A 25,026-nucleotide genomic window follows, 5' to 3' on the forward strand; every position below is an offset into this window, starting at 1 on the left:
ATTCAGCTCCTGAAAAAAAGCCTCCCTCTTGTTTCAGCCCGATCCTAATTCAAGATCCCTTTTCTCTTTCACTGCATTCATCTTTGTTTGTCTAATGTGCTCTTGAGATAACAGGTAAATCCAAAAGAAAACTTGATTGGCTTTAAAATTAGCCCGTACAGTTTCAGAATTTATCTCAGAAATCAAATTCAAGTCTGAACTCTGTATGATGATATATTCTGGTATATTCTTTTGCTCCTTAATTCTCCTAAAAAAAGAAAGCCAATTTTCCAAAAAGAAGCCAACTGTGCAATTATTTTCTACCTGCAGTTGGTTTAGACATTTTTTTTGCTTTTTTGCTCAAGTTTTTGCATCTTGTTTTTTACTATTTATACTGTTCGTTCTATTTCTATTTCTAGTATTTTCATTCAATTTCTATCACTCTTACTAGTTTTATGTTATATCCCTTTACTGCTGTAACAATCCAAATGTACCCGTGGTGGGACTAATAAAGGAATATTTTATTTTATTTCCTACGAGACAGAGAAAAGACTATTGTGAGCAGCAAAAAATTTCAATTAGTAATGAAACACCATCTGCATTGTAAACTAGTGTCTCTGTTTTACATAGTAAGAATAAAGATAAAAAGTCTGTGAGCAGTCCTCACCACCAGAGGCCCCTGTTCACTATAAACCGTGTCCCCTTACAGCATGAAACAGAAAAAGGTTTTGATGTTAGAAGAAAAGTCTGAATCAGTTAAACTGATCTTAACTTGCTCAACTAAAAAAAAAAAAGAACAAAAAAGCTGGCAACTGCTGAATATCTATTTTGTTACCTGATTTATTGAAAAGAATAAAATCTAAAGTCTTAGAGGTGCAATTAGCTACAATATGAGCAATGCTGCAGTCTTAAACATTTTAGTATGTAAACTGTAGAATTTCAAAGTTTTGAGTTCAGATAGGCCCATGTGTCTCACCCAAATTAACATAACTTGGTGTTTATGCAGATAATGTCACGACCAGCATGCCCTACAAATGTGTTCAGATGAAAATTATTTTTTGTGAGCCTGTTTATGCCAAAGTTAGTGCACAAATCTAAAAATTTCATTCAGATTTAAATGTGGCCTGAGATAGAGCTTGACCAAAATCTGAGTATACAAAATGTGTAGACATGTCTGCAGCTCGGAAAGCAAAAGACGGATCATTTCTGGTCATAATTTGGGTGTGTACTTCGAAACTCACCTGGACTGGCAACTGTTTGTCTATGAACTTCTTAGATCACCTCATGTGACATTGTACATCTAATTTTGGATGAATGTCTTAAGACAAGGTGTGCCAAAATGTGTGTCCTAACGTTATGATCTGTATAAGTATTATAAATAAAAGGACAGTCTGTTTCTGTTGTTGCTGTTTGAGTTAGTGGAGAAACAAAACAAAAAACATGCACCTACATGTAGTAAACGGGTGGTACTGCTTATGCATTTATGACTGGTGGAGTGTCTTGTTTTCTCGTCACTCTTGCAATGAAGTACAATTTTACTAGAGTGTTCTAACTCTATGCTTTTTTACTCAATCACATTTTAGAGGCAAATATGTGCTTTCACTATATTTATCTATAAGAAACTTTAAAGAACAAGATTTTACATGTGTGGCATCTATGGTCATGATCTTTGTTGACCATTTGGCACATTCATAATGAATAATGAGCAAAATTCAGTCACTGAGGTCACATAAAATGATGATTTAGCAATTTAGCAGAAAGTAAATAGTGCATGAAGGCAAAAAAAGATTTGATGATTCAGGCTGAAACAAAAGCTGCCCTGTAATGTTACAGCTTGGACAGTTTCATCCCTCCAGCTCTGGAGCATGAGAGCATGAGACTTGCGTGCAGGGTTAACACACCCAACCCAACCCTTTTTATTATACAGCACCTTATAAATACAGACTGAGCGCAAACATTAGACACAAAACATTTTGATTTCTGCCACAGGTATGTAGTGGAACTGCAAGATTGTTAATTTGTAATGACTGCTTGGAAAACTAACTTTCTATTTTTTTGTTAGTTTTTTTTCCAGGGAAAGATTTTATCCTGCACTTGTCGAGACAAAATGAGTGACTGTAAGTATCTTTTATGTTACATTTAAAGAATGCTTTGTTTTCAGTGCAAAAAAAAATCAGCATGTGTTGTGAAAAATACGGAAGCCCTGAGTGGCGAGTGAGAAAAAAAAATTCTCACAAAATAAAAAACAAGCATTTCTTGCAAAATAATTATTTTTTTATGTGTGGAACCAAGTGCAATTTTTCTTTTCGCCAAAAAAATGTTTTTTCTCGCAAAAAATCCAATAATTTTCTCTTTCTATTTCATACATGAAAAAAGAAATTGAACTTGGAAAATGGATCACCAGAAAAAAAAAATCTCACTTGACCCTCAGGGCCTCTCTAGAAAAACAACTATTAGAAGCTATTTAATAAACTGTCCACTTGCTACTGCTTCTGACAAAATGTAGTTCATTAAATTTTTTTTTAAACTTGAATATTTTTTCTTTTTTGGTCTTGCCATCACAGGTGAAAACACGGTGAGCCGGTTTGTCTACCTGCAGTGTTTAAGAGTGGTGACTAACGCTTGCTAATGTTCCTGTCGTGAGTTTCAAACTGGTTTGCTCCACTGGCTCATCTCTGTTCTTATGGTTGTTTACAGGATGAAAAACATGGACGGAATATGAGAGGACAAGGTGATTTTGATGAGGAGGGTGGTCCTGGTGGTCGAGGCGGTCATCGTGGCGGTCATCGTGGTGGTCCTGGCGGTCCTGGCGGTCATGGCGGTCATGGCGGTCATGGCGACTTTGGTGGCCGTGGTGGCCGTGGCGGCCGTGGCGGTCCTGGCGGCCGTGGTGGCCGTGGTGGTCATGCTGGTCATGGCGGTCATTGTGGTGACGATGAATGATGAAAAATCCTTTAATCTCCTTTCTGACATAATGACTGTAAAGAATACAGTACATCTCCAATAAACTAATACAGAAAAATGCTAGACTGGTGTATTATTTATTCACACAAACAAAACGTCAGTTTTTTCAATTTTAACACATTTATCCCAAAACAGATGGATATGAGCTTGTCTCTATAATTTAAAGGTGGTAAACATGCAGAGCTGGCTGATAACTATGCAGGGTGGTGTTACACGGAGGAATATGATGATGTGAGTTTCTTACAAATAATATAACCGTTTTGCTGCTGCTGCCAGTCTTGCCACTGTCAGATCTGTTAATGCTGACAGTAAATGCCTGATGATGAAGCATAATATCAATAACAGTAGATCAGATTACATTAATATAATGTCTGTGACAACAATGTAATGTGGTAAACAAATATTTAGAGAGAACCTTGGCATAGGATAGAGTTAGAGTTGGTGAAATTAAATTCAGTTTAAGTGTGAGGATGATAGACGAAGGATTAGGGACATGGGAATATTTCAAAATATTATACTTACATTATAAACAAGAAAACAGAATATAAGTCATCATAAACTGCTAATCGCATGTTTATTGTGCAAATTTGAAGCTACAGCCAGCAATTAGTTAGTTTAGTTTAGCTTAGCATAGTATAGCATACAACTAATTTTTTTATGGGATAAACACACATGACAAAACATGTTAAAAAGTGGGATTTAGAGGTGCTTGCAAGTCAGTTTTGTCATCTGTTCACACAACAAATACAGCAGTTATACCCCATTTACAGTCTAAGCTAAGCTAAAGGCTATAATGGAGAATAAATGATATCAATTAAAATACAAAAGCATTGTTAAGAACAGCAAACAGTGATGATGATGCAAAAAATCAAGGTGAATAAGTGTAGTTCCCAAAATGTCAAACTAACACTTTAAGTTCATAATTTTGTTAATTTTATTGCCTATATGTTGCATATTCCAAAATTACTTTTTTTAATCAACTTACCACACGGAGGCTTGGTTACCTGATATTAGACAGAATTGTGAACTTGTTCCACTTTGTTTAAACAGTCTACTCAAACTCATTTTTGTGGGTGGATTCAAAGGTCTGGGCCCAGCAGCTAATCAGCTGAGGTTTACAGTTTCCAAAGAATGATTTCTGTTGATTTCAATGACTTTTGACCTACTGTAGCACCATTACAAGGCCAAAAGTTTCACTTGTAGACAATAAAAACCTAAAAATTTCCACATAGAACACAAAATATTAGACACAAACCATTTCTGCTGCCGTCTTCAAGACAAACATAATCTAGGGATGAGCAAGTACACTGTAATCTGTATGTGGTCAGTGACCTAAATAATCTGTATCCATATCTTTATTTGAAATGAGTGGACTTTAAACCAGATTTGGTTGGGACTTAATCTGGAAATGGATTCAGCTTCAGTTCATTTTTAATTACAAAACTAAGAGATAAAATACCCAAATGAGGATATTTCTACAAGTACGGATACTGACACATCTTATTCACATAATAGTCATACTTGTAAAAAGAGCATTATCCACGTGAGATGCTCCTTTTATCTGAGTACTTGGCTCAACCCTAATATCCACAAAACTAATGGCTTTGTCACTATAATTATATACAGTTGTAGGCATCCAGATGGGTAGAGGTACCCAGTAGTTCATCTTCAAACATTTTCAGTGCAGATTTTATCGCAACCTAAACCACAGAGAGTGCCATTTCTAAAAGGAAAAGCTCTCTTGCCTCGCACTGTTCCTCTGCATTTTGCTCAGAGTGCACCATCATTACATAAAAACTACCATAAGACACATCTGTCTTGGTGTTTGCTGTTATTTTGTCTCCCATTGGGCCTTTTTCTGCAGCAGCATTGTGGTGAATTGAGAATGAGTCATTGCTGGATGCTGCCTGAAGTCTGATGTTATCCCTTACTGCCACATGCTCTAATGCATTTCCCTATGAGATGACATCAGGAGTGCTTTGTTGTTTGTGTAGATCGTCCACATTTGGAGAATGGCCATAATCAGGACTCACCGCGCGGTTCTGAGTCATGCAAGAGTCCCGTGGAGACTGTGCGATCATGTGAGTCTCTCCACCACCAGTCACACCCTCACTGGGAATTCCTGCCATCACTTTCATGTCATCACTTACATGTGAAGGTGTTTTAGAGGCTTTATTATCTTCAGTGATCTCGGATGTAAAAGCCGCAACATCTACACTCACTGTCAGCATCCCAGGACAGAGGTGTTTTACCTCGGTTTTTGAGCATGTGCTCGGGGTCGTGCTCTCATCAGCATGTTTGTTAGCCAGGACTATTATCTCCTCTGCCATATACTCAGTTTCTTCATTATACTTCTGGAAGAAAGGAAAAGGCTTTTTGGGTTTCTGCTTCCAAAATGCTTTTAGCCGCAGAGAAAATAAAGATTTCAAGAGTTCAAATGTTTTGCTTTTGATTGCTTCCCTTTCTTCCACAGACGATTTGTATCCTGTATTGCTGAAATGATGTATTTCTTGGGTGCTCAGGTCCACAGACTCTCTGGTGTGTCTGTTGAAGATTGTTATGGCGTGATATTCACATCCATCATGGTTGCCTCCATCTTCAGTTTTCAGGGTGCACGTGAAGCAGCTGACAGCTGTTGAGAAAACTTTTTTCAAAGCATTCAGTTTTCGTGTCAAATGATTTTGGTGTGATCTGTGAACTTCAGGACTCGTGGACGTTGAGTGCTTCTGATGCTCTGTGGGAGATGCTGCTTTAACTTCACTGATTTTCACATCACAGTTCTGCACAAAAACCTCAATAACGTTACATGTGCAGTTTAGGCTATTGTGCCTGCACACTGCAATGCTCCCGTTTCCAGTATTTATCCTTGATGTTCCCAGGAGACACTTAGAAGAAGTCAGCTTACCCCTCAGATGATCCATGATCTTTAACAGTTTTCCTGCTGATAGAAAAGCATTTGTTTAATATAAATTCTCCTAAAAATATCAAAAGGCACAGCTAATGTCCACTTTGCAGTTTGTTACAGTGACACACCATCTGTTATTGTCTCACTGCGATCTGTGCAAAACTGAGTCACTCTCCTTTAAACAAAATGCTGATAAGACTTTTTTTGACCACTGCTGTCTGATTCATCCATTGATACATATTTATGCTAGTGCATACAATATGTTACTATCCAATGAAATATGTTTTCAAAAGAAAAAGTTATGGCCCAAGTGTCGCCTAAACACATGAACAAATCACATTTGCACTAATTTTTAAGGAAAGATGTTCTAATATGCAAGTTTTACATCTGGACTGTTCGTCAGTTAACATATCTGTAGCCACATGCATGAAAAATGTTCCTTACCTGTCAGTTATCTCTGCTGCTTCCCCTTATTTCACTCCACAGCAGTGTATTTGACACCCCTTTGAATGTTCCTCTTTACGCCTCAGATGCTCAGCAGAGCTCTAACAGCAACTGGGCACATTGGTTTCCATGGAGATGCAATGACTGACGTGTTTCGCGATGCAAGGAATTGCCAACCACGCCAGTACACAGCCACTGTAATAAAACAGGATATTTGAGCAAATGATATTGGATCCTGGAAGTGCATTTCAGAAACCATTTCCTGATTAATTTAGATATAAAAATGCATTTATCTGGAAAACATTTTCTATATTCATTTTTTTCTGTGTGAAAGAAAAAATTCTCAGCATGTGATCATGACACACTCACCTGCATTTTCTATTGAACGAGAGCATTAGCAATCATCACTCAGTTTGGAGTGTCCACAAATATATAATTATCACTCAATATGCACACTAAAATATTTACTTACACTTAAGATTAAAAGATTTATTTGTCACATGCTCTATATTTTTGTGCACTGAAATGTCTGGCTGTCCTACTCTAAATAACAGATAATTAACTTCCTTTGCCTAGGGGCCACTTTTGCAAGATGACAGGAGGCCAGTTAATAAACACATTATTAGTATTTAGCAGGTAAAATGAATAAATTAGATAGATCCTGTGAAGCATCCCTGCACAGGTCAGGGGACAACAAAGTGTTACTCAGATTTGAGGACATTTGGGATTTAAGGGTTCTTCACTCACTGTACAGGCCTATCCTACAAGCTCAGGGGCCCAAAATGGCACCTGTAAAAAGTCAGTGCCCAGGAAGAGACTCAAAAAGACCACAGAGAGATCCAAAAGGCACTGCAAAGAGACACAAAACAACAAAAAAGACATAAAATCACCCCAAAGATACGCAAAACAAGAGGCCAAAATACCACAAATTCTGTGTCTTGCTTATATCTAGAAGAGGTAGTGGTGCCTTTTGTGTACCTGTGCCCAGGGGCGCATAGTCTCATAATCCGCCCATGTGTTGCCACTTTTTTTTATTATTATTAAACAAGCTCTATTTTAATCATTTTTATGCACTCTGGCACCTTATTTATGTTGAAAGTAAAAAAAAAAAAAAACAAAGCTCATTTTTACTGTGGATTACATAATGGAAGCCTGGCCACCCAGCACCCTACTGAGGGCCAAATTTGGCCACCACAGTTTGTATATATGTATAAACATACATACAAAAAACATACAGCATATGTACAACAAATCTTTAGGTAGACCACTAGCTTAGAAACAAACAAAAAACACAACAAGAGTAATAAAATAAGACTGAATGCACAGAAAGGCGTGAAAGTGACGGAATAATCAAACAGACAACAAATTCAAATTATGTACAAGACAAATTTCCCCAGGGACAAATAAATCTTGAATCTCAAAATTCCATCTCCACAAACAGGTTCAACAAGTACAGTCAAAAATAACACATCTCAAAAAATAACACATCTCAAAAAAAGGGCTGATAAGTGGGTCATCATGGACAATTTATTTGATGTTTTCTGACAAAAAAAAGTTGAAACCACTGATTTAAAACACAATGATTTCTCCAGCAGTGTTAGACAGTGTTAGAAATAGTCAATTAGAATAAAGGACAGACAAAATGGGACATTTGACAGGCGATGGATGGAAGGTTGTTCAGAAAAAGAGACATCTTGTAAATCAACATTATTTTCAGGTTCAGATGTTTTTCTTTTTATACTAAATGTATCTCAAAGGCACACAGAGTTGGAGGAAGGACGGTGGCCTGGAAGAGATGCTCCTGGTGTACTGCACACAAAATATACACAAGTGGTCAATACAGTTTAGATTTGTCACTTAAAAATATAATATAGGCCTGTTATTATTTTCACTGAGGGTTTTTTTCCTGTTTATGTGCAGCGAGAGATGTATCTGAAAGAATTGTCAGTAGGACGCTTCTCCCTCGTACACAATCTCTGGGGGTAAACTGCTCTGTGATTAATTAAGTTTCTTGATTTACCCATCTGCAGCCCTCTGGGCAAAGCAAATCAATTATTTACAGATGTCAGTGTCTGAACGAAAAACAACAAACAAAAACAGCACCAGCAGACAAGCTCATGGCGCTTCCAGTAATGAGTCCATCACATCTCATTAAGGCTCAGTGGGGGACGCTGGGTCTACACAGTGAGGGAAAAAAGAAAACAACCAACGCAAACTATTAAAATCTGTGCCTGTATGAGACTTGTAACTTTATGTCTTTACTACCTTTCTTACCATCGTACAGTGCAGAGGCGCGCTTTAGAAGAGCCCATTGACCTGTTCAGTCTCAGGGTCCAGGTCAATGTCGTAGAAACAAGGCCTGGTGGGCAGACCAGGGATGGTGGGCATCTAGGACGGCAAAAGAAAGTCGTTTTTTAAATCTCCTGTCAATCAATTATATAAAAAAGTATACACATATAATGCAGCCTTTGAACTTGAACAACAACTTCTGTGCAGACACATAATGAATTTTAAGGGATGACATGGAGACTCATTTTATTAGCGGGGCATTTAAATGAGTCTCTGTTAGAGCTGAAACAATTAGTTGCTTAATTGATTTGTAGATTAACTGTTTAAGTCAATCGTGGTGAAATAAAAAGTCAGATTTGTTACTGTTTTCATTGTGAGGATTTGTAAGGGTTTTCTGGTTTACTTTGTTAAAAACATTATTTCAAAATTTTATTTAGGAGGTTTTTGGACAGTTGGTTGGATAAAACATGACATTTAGATATATTCTCAGGGTATGGGGAATAGTGACTCATTTAGCACTTTTTTTCTAAGTTTTATATATTAAATAATTTATGGTTCAATTGTTTGAATAACTGAAAATGAAAGCAACTGTTCATTGCATTCTCTGATTAGGATACTTGTTCATTCACAGTTGCAGGTAACCTTCAGCAAACACAGGTGGTGTCACATTGCACACAAAACACAAATATAATGCTTTGTTTTACTCTTCCTGAGTGCATGTGGTCATAAGAGCATGAATGGATTTATCCATTTACTCTTCACTGAGTAATGTGTCATCCACTAACGTTTTTTTCAAAAGAATTAATGTTTTGCTGCGAGCGAACATGCAGCTATTCAATGAGTGAGTGAATCACATATAGTGATCACTAAACTGTGAACATGAGCCGTGATGGACAGTTGCTGAGTGGCTCAAGCCCGCCCCTCTCCCTCCTGCTCCCTCGCATATCTTAAAGTCTTAAAGTAGAAAGTAAAACCAAATATTTTATTTAATAATTAGGAAAATATGAGTTCTGTACATTACAGAGTAGGACTTCAGGTAGGACAGAGACGAGGACTATGCGCTGCAGCATGTGTGAGTGTTAAAGAGAGAAAGAGTGACGGGTTTCCATTAACCTTCAAATTGTGCAAATTGATATTGCGAATATAAATGCACCAAATGGAAACAAAAACTCCCATGTACAGCAAAAAAGCTTTTACACTCGCATGAGGTGGTATTTCAGGCGATTCTAAAAAGCCACATTTGGCAAAAAACTACAAAGGAAACACTTTTTTGGATTTAATAGGTTGCATGATGCTATGGCTATGAGCTTGTCGGTAGGAACTGGCTCCCTCGGGCATGATGCAGCAGGAGTTATTGCATCGCATAAATGTTCAAGAGTTGAGTAGTTCATCCAGATGTTTTGAATCCACGATTCCTCTGTGAAATCGTGGACTATCACCTCCGAGAAAGCCCTCATATATGGCTGCTCCCAAATATAAGAGGCTCGCCTTTCCATTATTGCTCCCATAACCCGCCTACCTCTCCTTCTGTTGATTCACTTGATAATGACGGTTAGTGTGGTGGCTGCAAAAGAAATAAGCCTACTAGTGTTTTGAACATCCATCACCATGCTTCTTGGAGTGTTATTGCCAGCTGTGTTTCAGTTCAGTGAGTGGGACAACACGCAGTCGGAGCTCCAGTCAAACTCTGAACAATCCAAACAAATCTTTAACAAAAACTTCTATTCAAGTGATCCAGTAGACTGTAAAGAACTGCTGTGCCCATCACTACAGTCGAAGGTCATTACACACACAGTGTCTGCACAGACTGATCACAGCAGTGTGTGTTTTAACAAAGCTGACAGCAAGTGACATCATGTGTTTGTCATTTAAATGAAAAGATTATGACGGCTGAGTATTACTAATGCTTTGTTTTTATTAATAAGACACCATGCAGACAGACAGATGAATGTAGAAAATCAAGTTACACAGCGACGCTGTTTGATGGTGTGTAGATGCAGAGCAGTGAAGAGTCGCATGCTAATACGTCACAGACGTGAGTCTGCGCCAACACAGTGTGAAAGAAATGCATTGTTTTGTAAACTTACCGTGCCAACCAGCGGGAACAGAAAGCCAGAGCCCACACTGGCTCGGATGTCTCTGATTGGTAGGATGAACCCTTTGGGCACACCCTTCTTGTCTGCCTCGTGGGAGAGCGACAGGTGAGTCTTTGCCATGCAGATTGGCAGATTGCTAAAGCCCTGAGGGGAGAAGAGGGGAGAAAAGAAATGTATTAAGTCTTTTTAAAAGCCAAATCAAGCATTCTCCATCCAGTTACAAACAGGTTTGACAAGACAGAGGGAAGACATATTGACTGGGACAGATGCTCACCTGTTTGGTGTAGAGCTCCACCTTGTGTTGAGCCTCAGGGAGAAGCTCAATATCATCCGCCCCGTAGATCTTCTGGGCGATTATTCGGATCTTATCAGCAATAGGAAGCTAAAGAGGAATCAGATATACCCAAAAACAATAATCAACACGTTGGCCAACTAATGCCATCCAGACCAAACTAGGACATTTTTTATGTTTGATTGAGTTTAGGACCCAAGTTTTTCTTTGCAGTGTTTTACAAATGCAGACATCTTTATTCCCCTTTACAGAAAAAAAACAAATATAATGACAAGGGCTGTACTCAACTCAGAATTTTGTAATTCAAATCAGATTTGGTTGTTCAATAATAAACATCTGACTATTGAGGGTTTTTGTTGCGTATAAAATTTTACAATTTGAACAGATCAGCAGGACATTCAATGTGACAGTGGCATTCACTTAAAATGGTAAAAAAGCTTACGGCGCCAACACTAAACAAAAGCCAGAGTCTGTGTCTTATTAAGCTGCTGTTCACTGCAAATCCACCATTTCTGAGCAGAAAAGAGAAGATAATGCTGTCTCAGAGCCTCATAGTGCAGAGTGACTCTTCCTCTCAGTGCCACTGCATCACGTCGGCTGCAGCTTTTATCAAAGAGTATCATTAAAGTGTTCTCTCTGCAGCAAAATGTAGGGACCAAAAAGCCCCGAAAAGTACACTGCAAAGCACACTGACAATTCAGAAGAAATCTCAGTCGACTAATGGGTCTCTGACTGATGAATCGAATCTCCTAATAATAACATGCATGTTTTCTGGCAATTTCATTTACGACCAATTTTGTGACACATAATGTGATGGTACCTCCAATTCATAGAGGAACTTGAATTTGCTCGGGGCTTCGGAGGCCCTCTGGACAGCCTGACCAAGGGCCACTGCACCTGCTCCACCTTCAGCCCAGTGCGAGCAGCGCACGGCATCGAAGGCTCCTGCGGCTTTGGCCACGCTGCAGACAAGGTCCAGCTCAGCCTCGGTGTCGGTCCTGCAGGACGGATCAGAACAACAAAAGGTATTATAGAGATAAACAGACACAGAGGCTTCCATCCAAAAGGAGGGATACAGACAGGCTCACAAAAACGTAGGAAATACAAGAAACTTTTCTTTCCTGATATTTGTCATCTAATCTGTTGTAAGGGCAATATTTTCTTTGCTTTTATTCAGCCAGTCAACCCTATTACAATATAAATTGTTGGGACAATAAATCAACAGAAAATAAATTCATAGTCCTTTGATCCTGCTGTAAACCTGTCTATATTGATTTTTGGCCTCTTAAGGGCAACACAATAAGCTGTAAACAAAAAAACAGACATATTTCACTTTATACCGTAAAGCCTCCATAAGTCCAGTATTCACTTTCTTAATATCTGTTTTTGGTGTTTATCTGGCTCTTGAGCTGCTGAATAAAAAGTTCTCTATGTCTATGTTTTTGGTCAAATAGATAATTTGAAGCCATTGCCACTGTGTCGTCACCCATCACTTACTTGAAACCATTAACAGCCACCACCACTGGCACGCCGAAGTGCTGTGCGTTCTCTATCTGCTTCCTCATGTTGCTGCAGCCCTTCTCCAGCAGCTCAAGGTTCTACATGCAGGTACATATAAACTTATGACCATTTTTTTCAGAGCAGCAATTCTCAGTCAACATACATGTTTTATGTACATCTTTATATTGTCTTAACTGTATACAACAATGTGCCGTGCTGCACACTTGACATGTTATTAACCAGAGGATCTCTGAACAAACTTATTTATTGGCTCATCAACAGGAAAATATCATTTTAAATAAAGATCTGCTGCAATGCATTACCTCCTCAGTGTATTCCTTAGGCAGTGGCATTCCTGCAGTGACCTAAACAAAACAATAAGTCAAACTTTTAATTATTCAAAAATAATCAATGAACTCAATAAACCTTACACATCAGAGGCTTTTTTAAATGATTTGCTTCATGATAATTAAGAAACCAAAAACTGTGTGAATAAAGAAGTGAGAATGAATAAGTCACTGCTCTGTGACGTACACTCTGCAGGAAATGTAATAACACTCCCAGCAGTGTGGCACTCTCTGAGGAAGGGTGCAACATTGTTACATGCAGAGGAAGTATTTATTGTGACTGTGTGAATGCTGATGTTTAGAATTCACAAAAGATGTCTGAAGAAGGGTTATGGCCCAAAACGTCATACGCGTGGAGTTAATTTAATAAATGTTCATGGGAGCATTCGCCAGTGTGCGGACTTTATTTATTTTTGGGAATCTGTTTTCGCTTTGTCCAGCACCTAGTCTTTACTACATTTAGATGTGCACGCTGCAGAAACTTTTTTCTAGAATTCACAATAGAGAAATACAAATATCGTGTAAAATGATAAAGGAACATTTTGTTTTTTCAATAAAATTAATTATATTGTTATTAGATTGGTGAGGAAAACTCAAGCAAACTTACTGTCGGACCTCCCCCGTGCATCTTCAAAGCTCGGACGGTGGCCACCAGCACCACCACGTGGGGTCTGAGGCCTGAGTATCGACACTTGATGTTGAAGAACTTTTCCATGCCGATGTCAGCACCAAAGCCAGCCTCCGTCACTGTAGGGCACAGTGGTTGTGAGGTAAAGAGAATAGTAAAAGACTCACAGCTATGAGGAATACTGAGTAACATTAGTGAATTATATTACATCTGCTTTTCCATCAAATTAACTATAAACAAATAACCTATTGTAGCTCTGCAGTTTAAGATCAGACACAAAAACATTGAAAAACATGATAGCATAGAGCCATTTTCTCAGCCCAACTTACCTACAAAGCCCTCAGGTCCCACCAGCTTCAAAGCTATTTTATCAGCCAGGATGGAGGAGTTGCCATGAGCGATGTTGGCAAATGGGCCAGCATGCACAAACACAGGCGTCCCCTGTGGATTCATGCAACACATGTGACAAAGAGCCGATAACTCAAGGCAACTTTTTTTTCTTATAAAGTTACTTCACAGTGGAACTATATAAGTCAGCATGTGTGTGCTTTACCCACCTCCAAGGTCTGCATTAGGTTTGGCTTGATGGCATCTTTCATTAGCACAGTTAGAGCACCACTCACACCCTACAGAGAAAAACATTACATTAAAGGAACCTTGTTCCCACAGGTGCTTATTCATAAGGTCTCGTCATAGAGGAGTCCTGACCACTGACCAGGTCCTCAGTGGTGATGGGCTGTCCTCCGCGGCTGGTGGCAACGACCATCTTGGCCAGACGCTGACGCATGTCCTCAAGGCTGCTGGTGAGGGCGAGCACCGCCATGATTTCGCTGGCCACTGTGATGTCAAACTGAGCCTGGAGGACAAAGATAGGAAATGCATGACTACTTATGATCAACAACAATCCAGCAAACTCAGAGACAGTGTACTACTTATTTTATTTATCAAAGCAGACACTTTTTTGCAAGATCAATATCCATAATGTTGTGTGACAGTATGATAATAATTATTACACTGATGTTCAAGAAACTCATGAGCAAAAGCAGGGTTTCTTCAGCTTCAGGAAAGTTAGATTTAAACCTTTTAAAAATTATTTAAATGCCACAAAATGAAAGTTAAGACCAATATTACAATAACCAAATTTGAAAACAAAAGTTTTAATTTATATATATATATATATATATATATATATATATATATATATATATATATATATATATATATATATCGTAAAAAAAATATGTTACCAATTATTTTTTAGATTTAATAAAAAATAAAAATTCCCCAAATCCTTCTTCCAATGTCTGAACATTTTTAAGACTTCTGAAAGATTGATTAAAGACATTTTAATACCAATTAAGACCTTATTTTTTAAGAATGATTAATTCAATTCAAACTTCAGTGCCTTTCAAGACTTATAATGGATCCTCGGGAACCTGAAACCCTGTCATCTTATTTGTTTGCTTGTTTTTTATTGGCATCTAAAATCCGCAGGAATTGAGACAGCTTCAGAATGTCCTTGTTCCTTCACTGTGAAATACAAAAGTTTCAGCTCTGGTGTGGATAGGTTCATAGAGATGGACGTACTCAAATTTTTAAATAGACATGATTTATCCGCACCAAAACTTTAGTCTCAAGTTTTAAAAATGTTATAAATAAAATCAAATAATTTTATCCTCAAATACACATTCTTTAAAAATCAATAATACATAGCTATAGAATTACATGTAAATTATTAACAGCTTAAATATAACCGTTGTTCCCATAGTCTCATTATTGTTAAAAAATGTAAACAATTCTCAATTTTGCTGTGAACTCTTGGAATCTTTGTCTATCTTTCACTTTGTTTTTTATAGGTTTAAATTAACTCTAAAATAGGGTTTGTTGTTGCATTGTTTCCTACCACAGTGTCTTTTCTGACAGTCACTGGGTGGAGCCAAACAAACTCTCTGGTGTAACAGAGTGGCTTTGACTGAGTGAGCGACAGTTTCTTTTGGATTTCTCTTCATACCTCTCTTGTGTATCCCTTTTCAGTTGGCGCCTGGCCGATGGTGATCTTCCTCAGGAATCGATCGTTGGTATCCAACACTAAATCAACACAAGGATCATTACACTCACAATCTTTCATAAACAGATTGAATGAGGCCAACAACTTCAGAGTTGTGAGGATTAATCATACCTCTTTGCCAGGTGACAGAGCTGGGGTCTATGTCCAGGCGGGCAAAGCGGGTGATCTCTTCTTCAGTCAGAGTGGAGGGATCAGTCTTCTCTATGCCCAGTTTCTAAAACCAATACAGAAAACTTAGATGTGTAATGTGCAGCATTGTCTGGACTGTGAGCCAAAACATACAAGTCTCTGACACAATCACTTACTTTCAGTCTGTTGATCTGGATGGGAGAGAACTTTCTCTGTCCTCCACTGAGCGGGACCAAGCGGTTATACAGAGCCTGAGGATGACACACAGAGAGACAAAGACAGTCACAATCCATTCATTACAAAAAGTATATATTTCTTGATATAATGATGACAAAATAGAGTACCCACCTTGTCAGTTTGTGTAGACTCATGGAACATGCGAGCATCGATGGCAGCAGCCACCAAGTTGTTGGCAGCCGTGATGGCGTGAATGTCGCCGGTGAGATGGAGGTTAAACTAAAATGAACAGACTCATTAATCAAATGCACTTTTGCCTTTTTTGATTTTTTAAACAAGCAGCATAGTTTCTAACTTGCATTGTAGTACCTCTTCCATTGGAATGACTTGAGAATATCCACCACCTGCAGCACCACCTGTAGACAGAAGACTACATCATGAGACGTTAAAATGTACATTTTTACAGCTTTTAAACTGTAGAACCTCTCACTGACTATATTATTTCTTTTTTTGCCATAGCACACCTTTAATGCCAAAGGTGGGTCCCTGCGAAGGCTGTCGGACACAAGCAAACACATTAAGCTTCATGTGTGCTCCCAGCGCCTGGACCAAGCCGATGGTGGTGGTGCTCTTTCCTTCACCAAGGGGGGTGGGTGTAATGCTGCAGACAGAAAATCTTATCAGCATAAAACATAATGGACTGCAAAGCTAGAAATAATCCTTTTGAACTACTTTTGTATGGCATTATGCAGTAGGAAACTGATCAGCTGTATAAACCTGCTAGGCAGTGTAACAGAAAACATGACATTACAAACAAAGCTATATACTATCTGAAGATATTGACTGTAACATAAAAAAAACTCCAGAAAAACAAACAGTAATGTTAATTAAGGCAGATAAAGTGCTGACAGCGTACCCAGTGACCACCACATATTTGCCGTCTGGCTGGGCCTGCAGCCGCTTGATGATATTCAGCTGAACCTTGGCCTTGGTCTTCCCGTAGAGCTCCACCTCATCGGACAACAGGCCAACCTCTCTTGCTAGACAGTCGATGGGTTTGGGCACCACAGAGCGAGAAACCACAATGTCGCTATTGGAGATTCAAAGAAAATCACACAAAATCACTTTTTTGTATCTGAACAAAGGAAGACACAAAAAGGACTGAAAGACAAAGAGCACATTCAGATAGCTCTAATGTGAGGTAAGGAAAAAGGGAAAAAAAGGGAAAATTTGCCTTTTTATTGGATGTCCAATCAATGCTGACAGTAAATGTTGTCCAATGAAGCAACAGAATCCTCAGAGTTTGCAATATTGACAGAGGAAGCAGAGTCTGCAGCTGCAAAATGTGTTTCCCTTCTACCTATGTCATTTGATGTTACAGTAACATAGTTGGAGGCAAGGAACTACAGGCTATTTCAGCTTGGATTGGGTACATGCTGTTGATGCAGTTCAAACACACGACTTCCTTGTTCTCTTCACTTGGCAACAAATTATGTTTCCAAAGTAGCAGCAATTGCATCCCAAAACACAGCAGGACAATTGCTGCAGGAGGAGGTCGAGGCAGAGGCTGCATAGGCGAGAGTAACCAATTAAGCTGTTCTACAGGACACAGAGCTCTGTGGTCCGCTCACGATCTGAAGCAACATTTTTGCCCTCTGATCTATTTTTTCTACAAGCCATGAGCGAAAACGCTGTGTGCATCACTATGACTGAACATTTTTGCTGGAGACTTTCTTCAAAATCCTACAAATAAACAAAAAAACAACCAAGATCAGCAGGGGCAAGAGGACAGATGACGACTGAGCGAGTACATTTGCCACCTAGCTATGTCACGGTCATCAAAGCTTGAGCACATTACATCCTGGTATGTATAGGCACTGCCAGCAAGACTACGAAAGCAGGAGAACTTCACTTTCTCTGTTAACTGAGGAATTAATTGCTTCAATCAACTACATTTACCACCAGCATCATTTACATCCACATAAAAGGTGGCAATTTTTGCCTTTAAACCAGCTCTTCTTGCATGTGTAGTACTAAATCAAACAAAGCAGTGCCAAGTTAACAGAGCGCATGACTGAGAGACGGGGAAGATGAGGGTACAAACCTCGGCACGGGCTTCTGGAGGTTGAGTTTGGTATAAGAAATATTCCACTTTCCTGGTTGGTGGCTCTCCAAGAAACGCTTTGCACTCAACACCGTGTTCTACACACAAACACACAGTTTTAACATCTAGATTACGTGAGGCTAGAGTCTCAATTTCCCACTTATATACGGTGGTTCAGTTAATAAGTGTGCAAGCAATGAAAACACAAACATGCCAAGAAGATTTCAATCTGCAGACAAAACTTACCGCCATCAGCATAGCCACAGTCATGGGTCCCACACCTCCGGGCACAGGCGTGATGAAGCCGGCCTGCTCTTTGGCTGAGGCGTAGTGGACATCACCCACCACCCGCTTCCCACTTGCTTTAGTCTCGTCTGAAAGACACAGGGAGAAATTTTGTGGTAAATGACACAACATTTCTCTGATTGACTAACTGAACTCTGGAGCGTCAGAATTAAAGCAGAGAGGAATGCAGAGTCGGACCTGGGATGTGGTTAATACCACAGTCGATGACGACTGCTCCCTTCTTGATCCACTCTCCTTTCACCATCTCAGCTTTTCCGATGCCGACGACCAGGATGTCTGCTTTGCTCACCTGCACAAAAACAGCAATGGTCATGAATAAGAGAATAGCAAGAAATCATGCAAGGCTTAGCCGACATTAATTTCAGGTGAGTTCACAGAAATGTTCCAAATCTGGCAAGACATGATGTTATTGTTTACACCACTGGATGGCAGTAGAGATCTATAATTCCCAGCACGTCATCGCAAACCAGTGGTTTATGGAGTTTCATCAACAAGAAATCTCAGTGGTCACATTATATGCTCAGATTGTAACAGTGTTGGGTCACATAATGACAAAAAGGAAAATGAATACTGAGACTATATTGCGGGATTGGGTTGAGGTGTTGTACCTCTCCAGGGAGATCAGCGGTTTTCGAGTGGCAGGTGGTGACAGTGGCGTGGCTCCACAGCAGCAGGTCGTGCATCGGTGCGCCCACGATCTTGCTGCGACCAATCACTACCGCTCTCTTTCCTGCCACAGACACACCTGTAGAGAAGCCATCCATTCATCAGTTCCCTCTGGTCTTATTTGATTCTTCGTCACATACTCTCACAGCACACAGTTTTATTTTACCCTTTGAAACCTGGAGCGACATCACTTTTCATGTGCTGCTTTCACACACCTTTCACAAGTATTTAAACCTTTCAGCTCTGAGCAAATTGTTGCAATTTCTTCAAAAACATGAAAAAAGGGCAATTAGGAGCTTCTTGCAGTTTCATCAACTGCAAGAAATTATTAGATTTAGAAAGTTATTTTTAAAAGCTAAGTAAAGTGTCTAGGGAAAAAAGAAAAATGCTATGGAAAAACAATATTTTCAATAATCAAATATTAAAAATTACATTTGATTATTAAATGATTGATTTTTAAATTTTCCGCACTTTTTCAGGAGAGTTCTTTTTCTTTTTTGTTATTATTTATTTATTCATTTTTACTAACTTTCAGGTAATTTTCTTGTACTTTTTACTAATTTCTTGCTAATTTCTGGGTCATTTCTTCTTTTGTTAATAATTGCTATCATAAACTATCATAATTACATATTTAAAATTATGTTACAGAATTATTATAATTTTAAGCACATTTTCCAAGCCTTGTGCGTGTATGTGAACTTATTTTTTCAGGTATGTTTTTTGTAATTTTCTACTTATTTTTTGCTTATGTTTGGGTCATTTATTCTTTTCTTGCACATTGCAATCAGGTCAATTTGCTCAGTTTTCAAAGGGTTAACTCGGCAACGGCTGTTAAAGGGTGTTAAATGTTGGGTTCACCAGTTTGTCTGATCAACTCCATGCAGCCGTTTGGTGTGCAGGGGATGAAGCAGTCACCCAGATCCCCACGAGACAGCTTTCCTGCATTAATACTGGTCAGTCTATAAAAAGATCAGAATAATAAGATTAGAATAATGAAGAGAATCTCAAGACTCAACGGAAACAAAGAAACACAAATAAAAACCTTAATTATGAGCACCCTGATCTTTATATTTATGTCTGTGCCTACCCGTCTACATCTTTCTCTGGGGCCACGTGGTTGGTGACTTTCTCCGTGTCGATCTTGTGGATGGAGTCTAAAGGCAGCTGCACGATGAGGCCGTGGACAGACGAGTTCTCGTTCACCTGAGTGATGCTGTGAAGAATCTGCAGACAGACAGACAGCCTTTACACTTTTGGTACTTTCAGTTTGTCATTTACCATGTGAGCTTTATATTCTTGTTTTGTTACAGCAACAACAGCATCCAAATCCAAAACTTAACCCCAATCTTACTGCAGTGAAAACCACCTGCTAACTATGTAAAACAATAAAATTAAAGGATTCATGTGAGTGTCCTGAGCCGTTATCACACTGCACTTAGCCCCAGGCTCAGTGACTTTCTGAGGAACCATCATTTTTTCTCATAATTTAATATTTTCAGTATAATTTATATTCCTCAGGGGCATGCTGCAATAATGTTTCTAGTTTTTTTTTTTATGGATTTTATTATTTCTGAACTGCTAACTTCTTTTATTTTTTTATTTACTTATTTGTCGATCCAGTGTTTAACTATAATGTTCACTGTTTAATAATCACAGAGACCTGAATACTACATTTTGTTCTTTTCGTGTATTTGCATGGCTGGAATGACAATAAAGAATCTTTAAATCCTTGATCCATACCAAACTTGTCTGCTTTTTTTTTTTTTAACAAGAGATTCAAACTCTATTCAAACATAATTTTAGGTGGCTGGCATACATGACAGAACGGGGGGAAAAATTAGGAAAATGTACATGATGGTAAATAAAACCTCACATACCAGAGCATATTAAAGCTACATTACATCAACAGCTATAGAAAATAAATTTGCCCCTATGTTACTTAATGTGGAAGCTTATCTGCGAAAGATTACTGTAACAATTCCATTACACACAACAAAATTCCATGACTACCAAAACTTTCAATGATTTTTACTAATTCAATGACTTTTCAAGGCTTGCAAAATGCAATTGTGAAATTCCATGACTTTTCCAGGTTTTCCATGACTGTAGGAACCCTGCAACGGGGGTAACCCTGACATTAGCCAGGGGCTTGTCTACCCTGTTCTGTAGCAGGGTTAGTCATGTGTTTGTGGGGTTATCCCCAGGAAATAGACTTAGCCCGGGCTTAAAGTTACCAGTGTGAATCAAGGCAAAGTAAACAAGAGAAACCGAGAATGTTAACGTGAGTTAGATGTTTCGACTGACATTTAACCCAGGGCTGGTAGAGTTACAGTGTGAATCGTATAGACCTGGGCTAAGGTGAGCAATGTGTGTGTATGAAAAGCAAAGTTAGTCCTGGGCTGAGAGGAATTTGTGTTAAAAGCCTGTTACTGTGCGTGTATGTGTACAGGCAAATAAAAATAAGTTGCAGTAATACTTGACATCCAGTCTCACCTCTGCCTCCGTTGCAGTCTTGGGAAGTTTCATATGCGTTGCATTTATTCCAATCTGTGTGAACAGAAAAAGAAATCAGATTGGAAGTTTGGACAGATCATAAACAGAGTCCAGTAAAAGTGTTTTGTACACATTTTGCATAAATGATCTGTTTACCTCTTCTGCTGCCTTCAGCTTCATGCTGATGTACAGATTTGAATCATCCCGGTCTCCAACCTGCAAAGACACATAACATTTTTAAAAACTGATTTGAAGTGTTTTTAAATGTTTATAAAGCTTTAAATGGTTGTGATCATCCATACATCTTTCATCAGCACTAAGCTGCCTCTGGACATTAGAATGGCAAACTTTTTTAAATGAAATTCAATACCTGTCTCTTTAATCTGACTTTTAATTTGAAGTCATATTACAGACTTAACTTTAGGTTTTAATCTTTTTTTTTTAACACTGGTGTTTACTTTGTTTTATCATATTCTGTAGATTTTTATTAATTGATTTTTAATGTTTTTATGTTTTTATTGCTGTTTTTAAACCACTTATTCAAACGTGATTCATAGGTGTTCGTGTTATTCTTGTGTGTGTGTGTGTGTGTGTGTGTGTGTGTGTGTTAATGATGCCAGGGGACATACATAATTGTCTTCAGCTTCAAAAAGGGGACTTCAGTTCAGTGGAACACATTTATACACACTACAAACATGCAGGGACACACAATGGCACACTTTTTCACTTTTTGACCAAAATCCTTACCTTAAGACCATCTCCAGGGGAACGCCATGAGAAATCATATGCCCAAATTAGCACACAAAAAATAACAACATGTGCTTTAACTGCAATACGCTCTAGTTGCCATTTAACACTTACCTGCAAAACCACTAGACCAGGTCTGAAGTTTGGGTCCTGGAGCTTCATCTGCTCCACATCCTTCTTCAGACGCTCCCTCACCTGCCTGAAAACACAAGACAACAGAATAAACTGGATTCTTAATCTCTGTTCAGTGACAGACATTATAAAGGAAAAAGAAAGGGCCACATGGTACACAAGCCACAGGCTGAACCCACTCCTTCCTGTTGTAATGGTTTTGTGCAATTACATGCTGTCTGGCCTTCACATTGTAAAATTGGTCATGGTTTTCCAATCCCAGCCATCAATCTCCACTACACATGCAAGCGTCATTTACACATCTGGCATTTAACATCCAAAGACTAGAATGCAGAGGTAACCAATGACACAACACATGTTTTCATTGATATAGTGCAAATAATAAAAAAAAACATAGCTCTTCTGCTGACACTATTATTTAAGGTCATTACTTTAAAAATGACCAGAACAATGTTGCTACTTATTCATTCACATAAGATGGTCAGAAAAACTAAAGGCAATCACATATTTCATATCCAGATTTCATAAAACCATCATATAACATATTGCACCATAACATTGTCCTCATTATAATGATCCAACAGCATGTTGGGATCCCATTCTGGTTACTGATCAACTAAGGCCATATTCCTCTAAACATTTATGAAATACACAGTGCTGCTTGTGTGTCACTTCAGGATAACGGGTTGTAGAAAACTGCATTTCCTGAAAGGTACAGATAATCTCATCAATAAACCTCTGTCCAAAAAGGTCGCTTGATCAGAACAATCACTGGTATGCCAGCTTTTGTAAAGCTTCAGAGATAATGAATGTAAATCCTCCTATTGAAGACACTGTGGATTTAATTTGACTAATGAGTACTGTGAGGGGCAGTTAACAGGGTGCAGGCTGCCATGTCTTGTGACAAGCACATGCAACTAAATGAAAGGTTTCGTCTCTTTGCCAAATATATATCCAAATACCTTAGGTAATACTTAAAATTTAGATTCATGCAAACTTGGAACTATTAGAAAACTAAAAAAAAAAAACCTATTTGCAGATTGTTCTCCAAACATTTAACATGCATGATTGTTAAAGTTCCATGAATGGCATTTGTCAGCCTTACTACTTGAGTTCACTGTAACAACAGGGCAAAGATCACAACCACAGCCTATTACATAAGTTAATGCTGAAGGATTTGCAATCATTCCCCCCCAAAGTTTTCAGTGATCCTTATGTATAACAGCAAAATTATAATTTAGACAAATTTGCATAAAAGTCAAATATCCCATGCAGCTTGAGAGACATACTGTGATTTCCCAGCTGGTTATCCATAATAGTACAAAGTGTTGGCACACTTAATTCACGTGGGCAGGATCATGTACAATCAATTCAGCTAAGTTATGAAGTTCTGCTGCCAGCACGGACAGTTTGTCGAAACTGTTGCATTTTAAACGTGCATAGTCATGTAAATACGTAGTTTGCGACTCAACAGACGTTAACTTTAGCTACTTCCTCAGGGGGCTAGTTAGCTGACTAATTAGCCAATACACTGTTGTTTCGCCATGCGACATGACAGCTATTTTATCAATATGTGCATTCAAAAAAATGTGTGTCATAAAAATAGTTACTCACGCTGAAACCTCTTTCCCGCTTATGATTTGGGCTGACATGTTTTGGTCCCGAAAGTCTATTTCAAGGTGCTGCTCGTGTCCCCGGAACGCTAGCTGCCTAACAAGAAGAGGAGCGCGCTCAGTGCTGCCAAAAACTTAAGTTTGTTCAAAAAGCGTGTGGTCAAAGGAGGTGACGCAGGCTCCATTCACGGATCCGGCACTACGGCTGAATATCAGCGTAGTGACTTTCAGGAATAGCGTCTAACGTAGAGCGTATCCTCGCGCGTGGGCACTACGGCGAAGGGGGGCGTGGCTAGTGACAAACTGTCAATTCTGACAGCCAATCATATGCATATTGCAAAAGTTGCTAGAAGCTTTCAACCAATAGTATTCCCAGTTCAACAAGGGGTGGGGGAGTGGGCGGAACTTCAGAGGGTGTAACCACGTCGATAACCAGGAGAGGGCAGCACTGTATTTACATTTTTTTAATCCAACGTTACACAGTCTATGTGCCGAAATGATGAAGCTGAAGTTAGCTTCCGATTCACGGCTGCCGATTCAGTAATAAAGGGGAGATTTAAGGGAAAAGTAACTTGCATTGCTTAGCTTCCAGTCCTCTGCTTTTGTTGTGAAAACAAAACGTTGTGAAAACATATTAGACATTTAATGTAAAGCATCGACGCTGTCTGAAACCCTCTTTCACATTTGTAAAACCTTTTTTAATTTGTGTAAATACAAAAAAAAAACATGTTGACTACATTAGATCAAAAACCACGATACTCAGACTGGTCAAACCTGGACTAGATTATCCCATAGAGGCTAAAGATTATTTAAAACTATTATTTAACCATTTTCCCTATGGTGTTCTTCTCTCTCTCTCTTTTTTTTTTTTTTTAATTTTCTTTATTTTATTTTATATATATATTTTGTTATTCTTGCTGGGGTTTGAGGTGTGTGGTTGGGGTAATAATATAAGGAGGTGTTTTGTTTATGTTCTTCCACACCACAAAGAGGGTTAGGAGGAGGGGGAAAAAAAAGAAACGCTGGACCATATTTGTACTTTGAAATTTGTATAATACTGGTTTCTAATAAACATAATAATAATAAAGATTATTAAAACTTTCTAAAGTCAAACCTGGACAATCTTATCCAGGTTTGACCAGTCTAG

General features: G+C 38.6%; 2 protein-coding genes and 1 pseudogene across 5 annotated transcripts; 1 reads left to right on the forward strand and 2 right to left on the reverse strand.

Moving 5' to 3' along the window:
* Nucleotides 1-1,832: 1,832 nt before the first annotated feature.
* LOC121953202 (uncharacterized) lies at nucleotides 1,833-3,006 on the forward strand. 3 transcript variants are annotated; one of them, XM_088087402.1, is made up of 4 exons: nucleotides 1,869-1,968; nucleotides 2,042-2,096; nucleotides 2,544-2,590; nucleotides 2,677-3,006. In XM_088087402.1, exons 2-4 carry the CDS (start codon nucleotides 2,087-2,089, stop codon nucleotides 2,920-2,922), a joined length of 303 nt encoding a protein of 100 aa, XP_087943528.1. In that variant the 5' UTR covers nucleotides 1,869-1,968; nucleotides 2,042-2,086; the 3' UTR covers nucleotides 2,923-3,006. The 3 variants fall into 3 exon arrangements, 2 of the variants coding, with proteins under 2 accessions (XP_087943528.1, XP_042356074.1); XM_042500140.2 differs by having other exon boundaries at nucleotides 1,874-1,968; nucleotides 2,544-2,554; XR_015778651.1 differs by lacking the exon at nucleotides 2,544-2,590 and having other exon boundaries at nucleotides 1,833-1,968.
* A 139-nt stretch (nucleotides 3,007-3,145) lies between these two features.
* LOC148187477 (uncharacterized) lies at nucleotides 3,146-7,656 on the reverse strand (annotated as a pseudogene). The gene is made up of 2 exons (XR_015778650.1): nucleotides 6,293-7,656; nucleotides 3,146-5,884 (listed from the first exon to the last, which is right to left on the reverse strand). The product of XR_015778650.1 is annotated as an uncharacterized LOC148187477 (transcript).
* Nucleotides 7,657-7,797: 141 nt separating this feature from the next.
* LOC121953795 (C-1-tetrahydrofolate synthase, cytoplasmic) lies at nucleotides 7,798-24,037 on the reverse strand. The gene is made up of 28 exons (XM_042501017.2): nucleotides 23,881-24,037; nucleotides 22,249-22,333; nucleotides 21,544-21,603; nucleotides 21,388-21,441; nucleotides 19,982-20,118; nucleotides 19,753-19,853; nucleotides 18,837-18,973; nucleotides 18,406-18,517; nucleotides 18,169-18,296; nucleotides 17,923-18,020; nucleotides 16,735-16,908; nucleotides 16,343-16,479; nucleotides 16,188-16,234; nucleotides 15,990-16,097; nucleotides 15,818-15,892; nucleotides 15,624-15,726; nucleotides 15,456-15,532; nucleotides 14,160-14,300; nucleotides 14,002-14,070; nucleotides 13,774-13,885; nucleotides 13,424-13,563; nucleotides 12,793-12,834; nucleotides 12,467-12,567; nucleotides 11,790-11,967; nucleotides 10,952-11,059; nucleotides 10,669-10,821; nucleotides 8,567-8,680; nucleotides 7,798-8,469 (listed from the first exon to the last, which is right to left on the reverse strand). Exons 1-27 carry the CDS (start codon nucleotides 23,916-23,918, stop codon nucleotides 8,591-8,593), a joined length of 2,805 nt encoding a protein of 934 aa, XP_042356951.1. The 5' UTR covers nucleotides 23,919-24,037; the 3' UTR covers nucleotides 7,798-8,469; nucleotides 8,567-8,590.
* Between the last annotated feature and the right edge of the window lie 989 nt (nucleotides 24,038-25,026).

This window comes from Plectropomus leopardus, chromosome 14 (assembly GCF_026936395.1).
Source record: "Plectropomus leopardus strain MGB_pleo_1.0 chromosome 14, ASM2693639v1, whole genome shotgun sequence".
NCBI lineage: Eukaryota > Metazoa > Chordata > Actinopteri > Perciformes > Serranidae > Plectropomus > Plectropomus leopardus.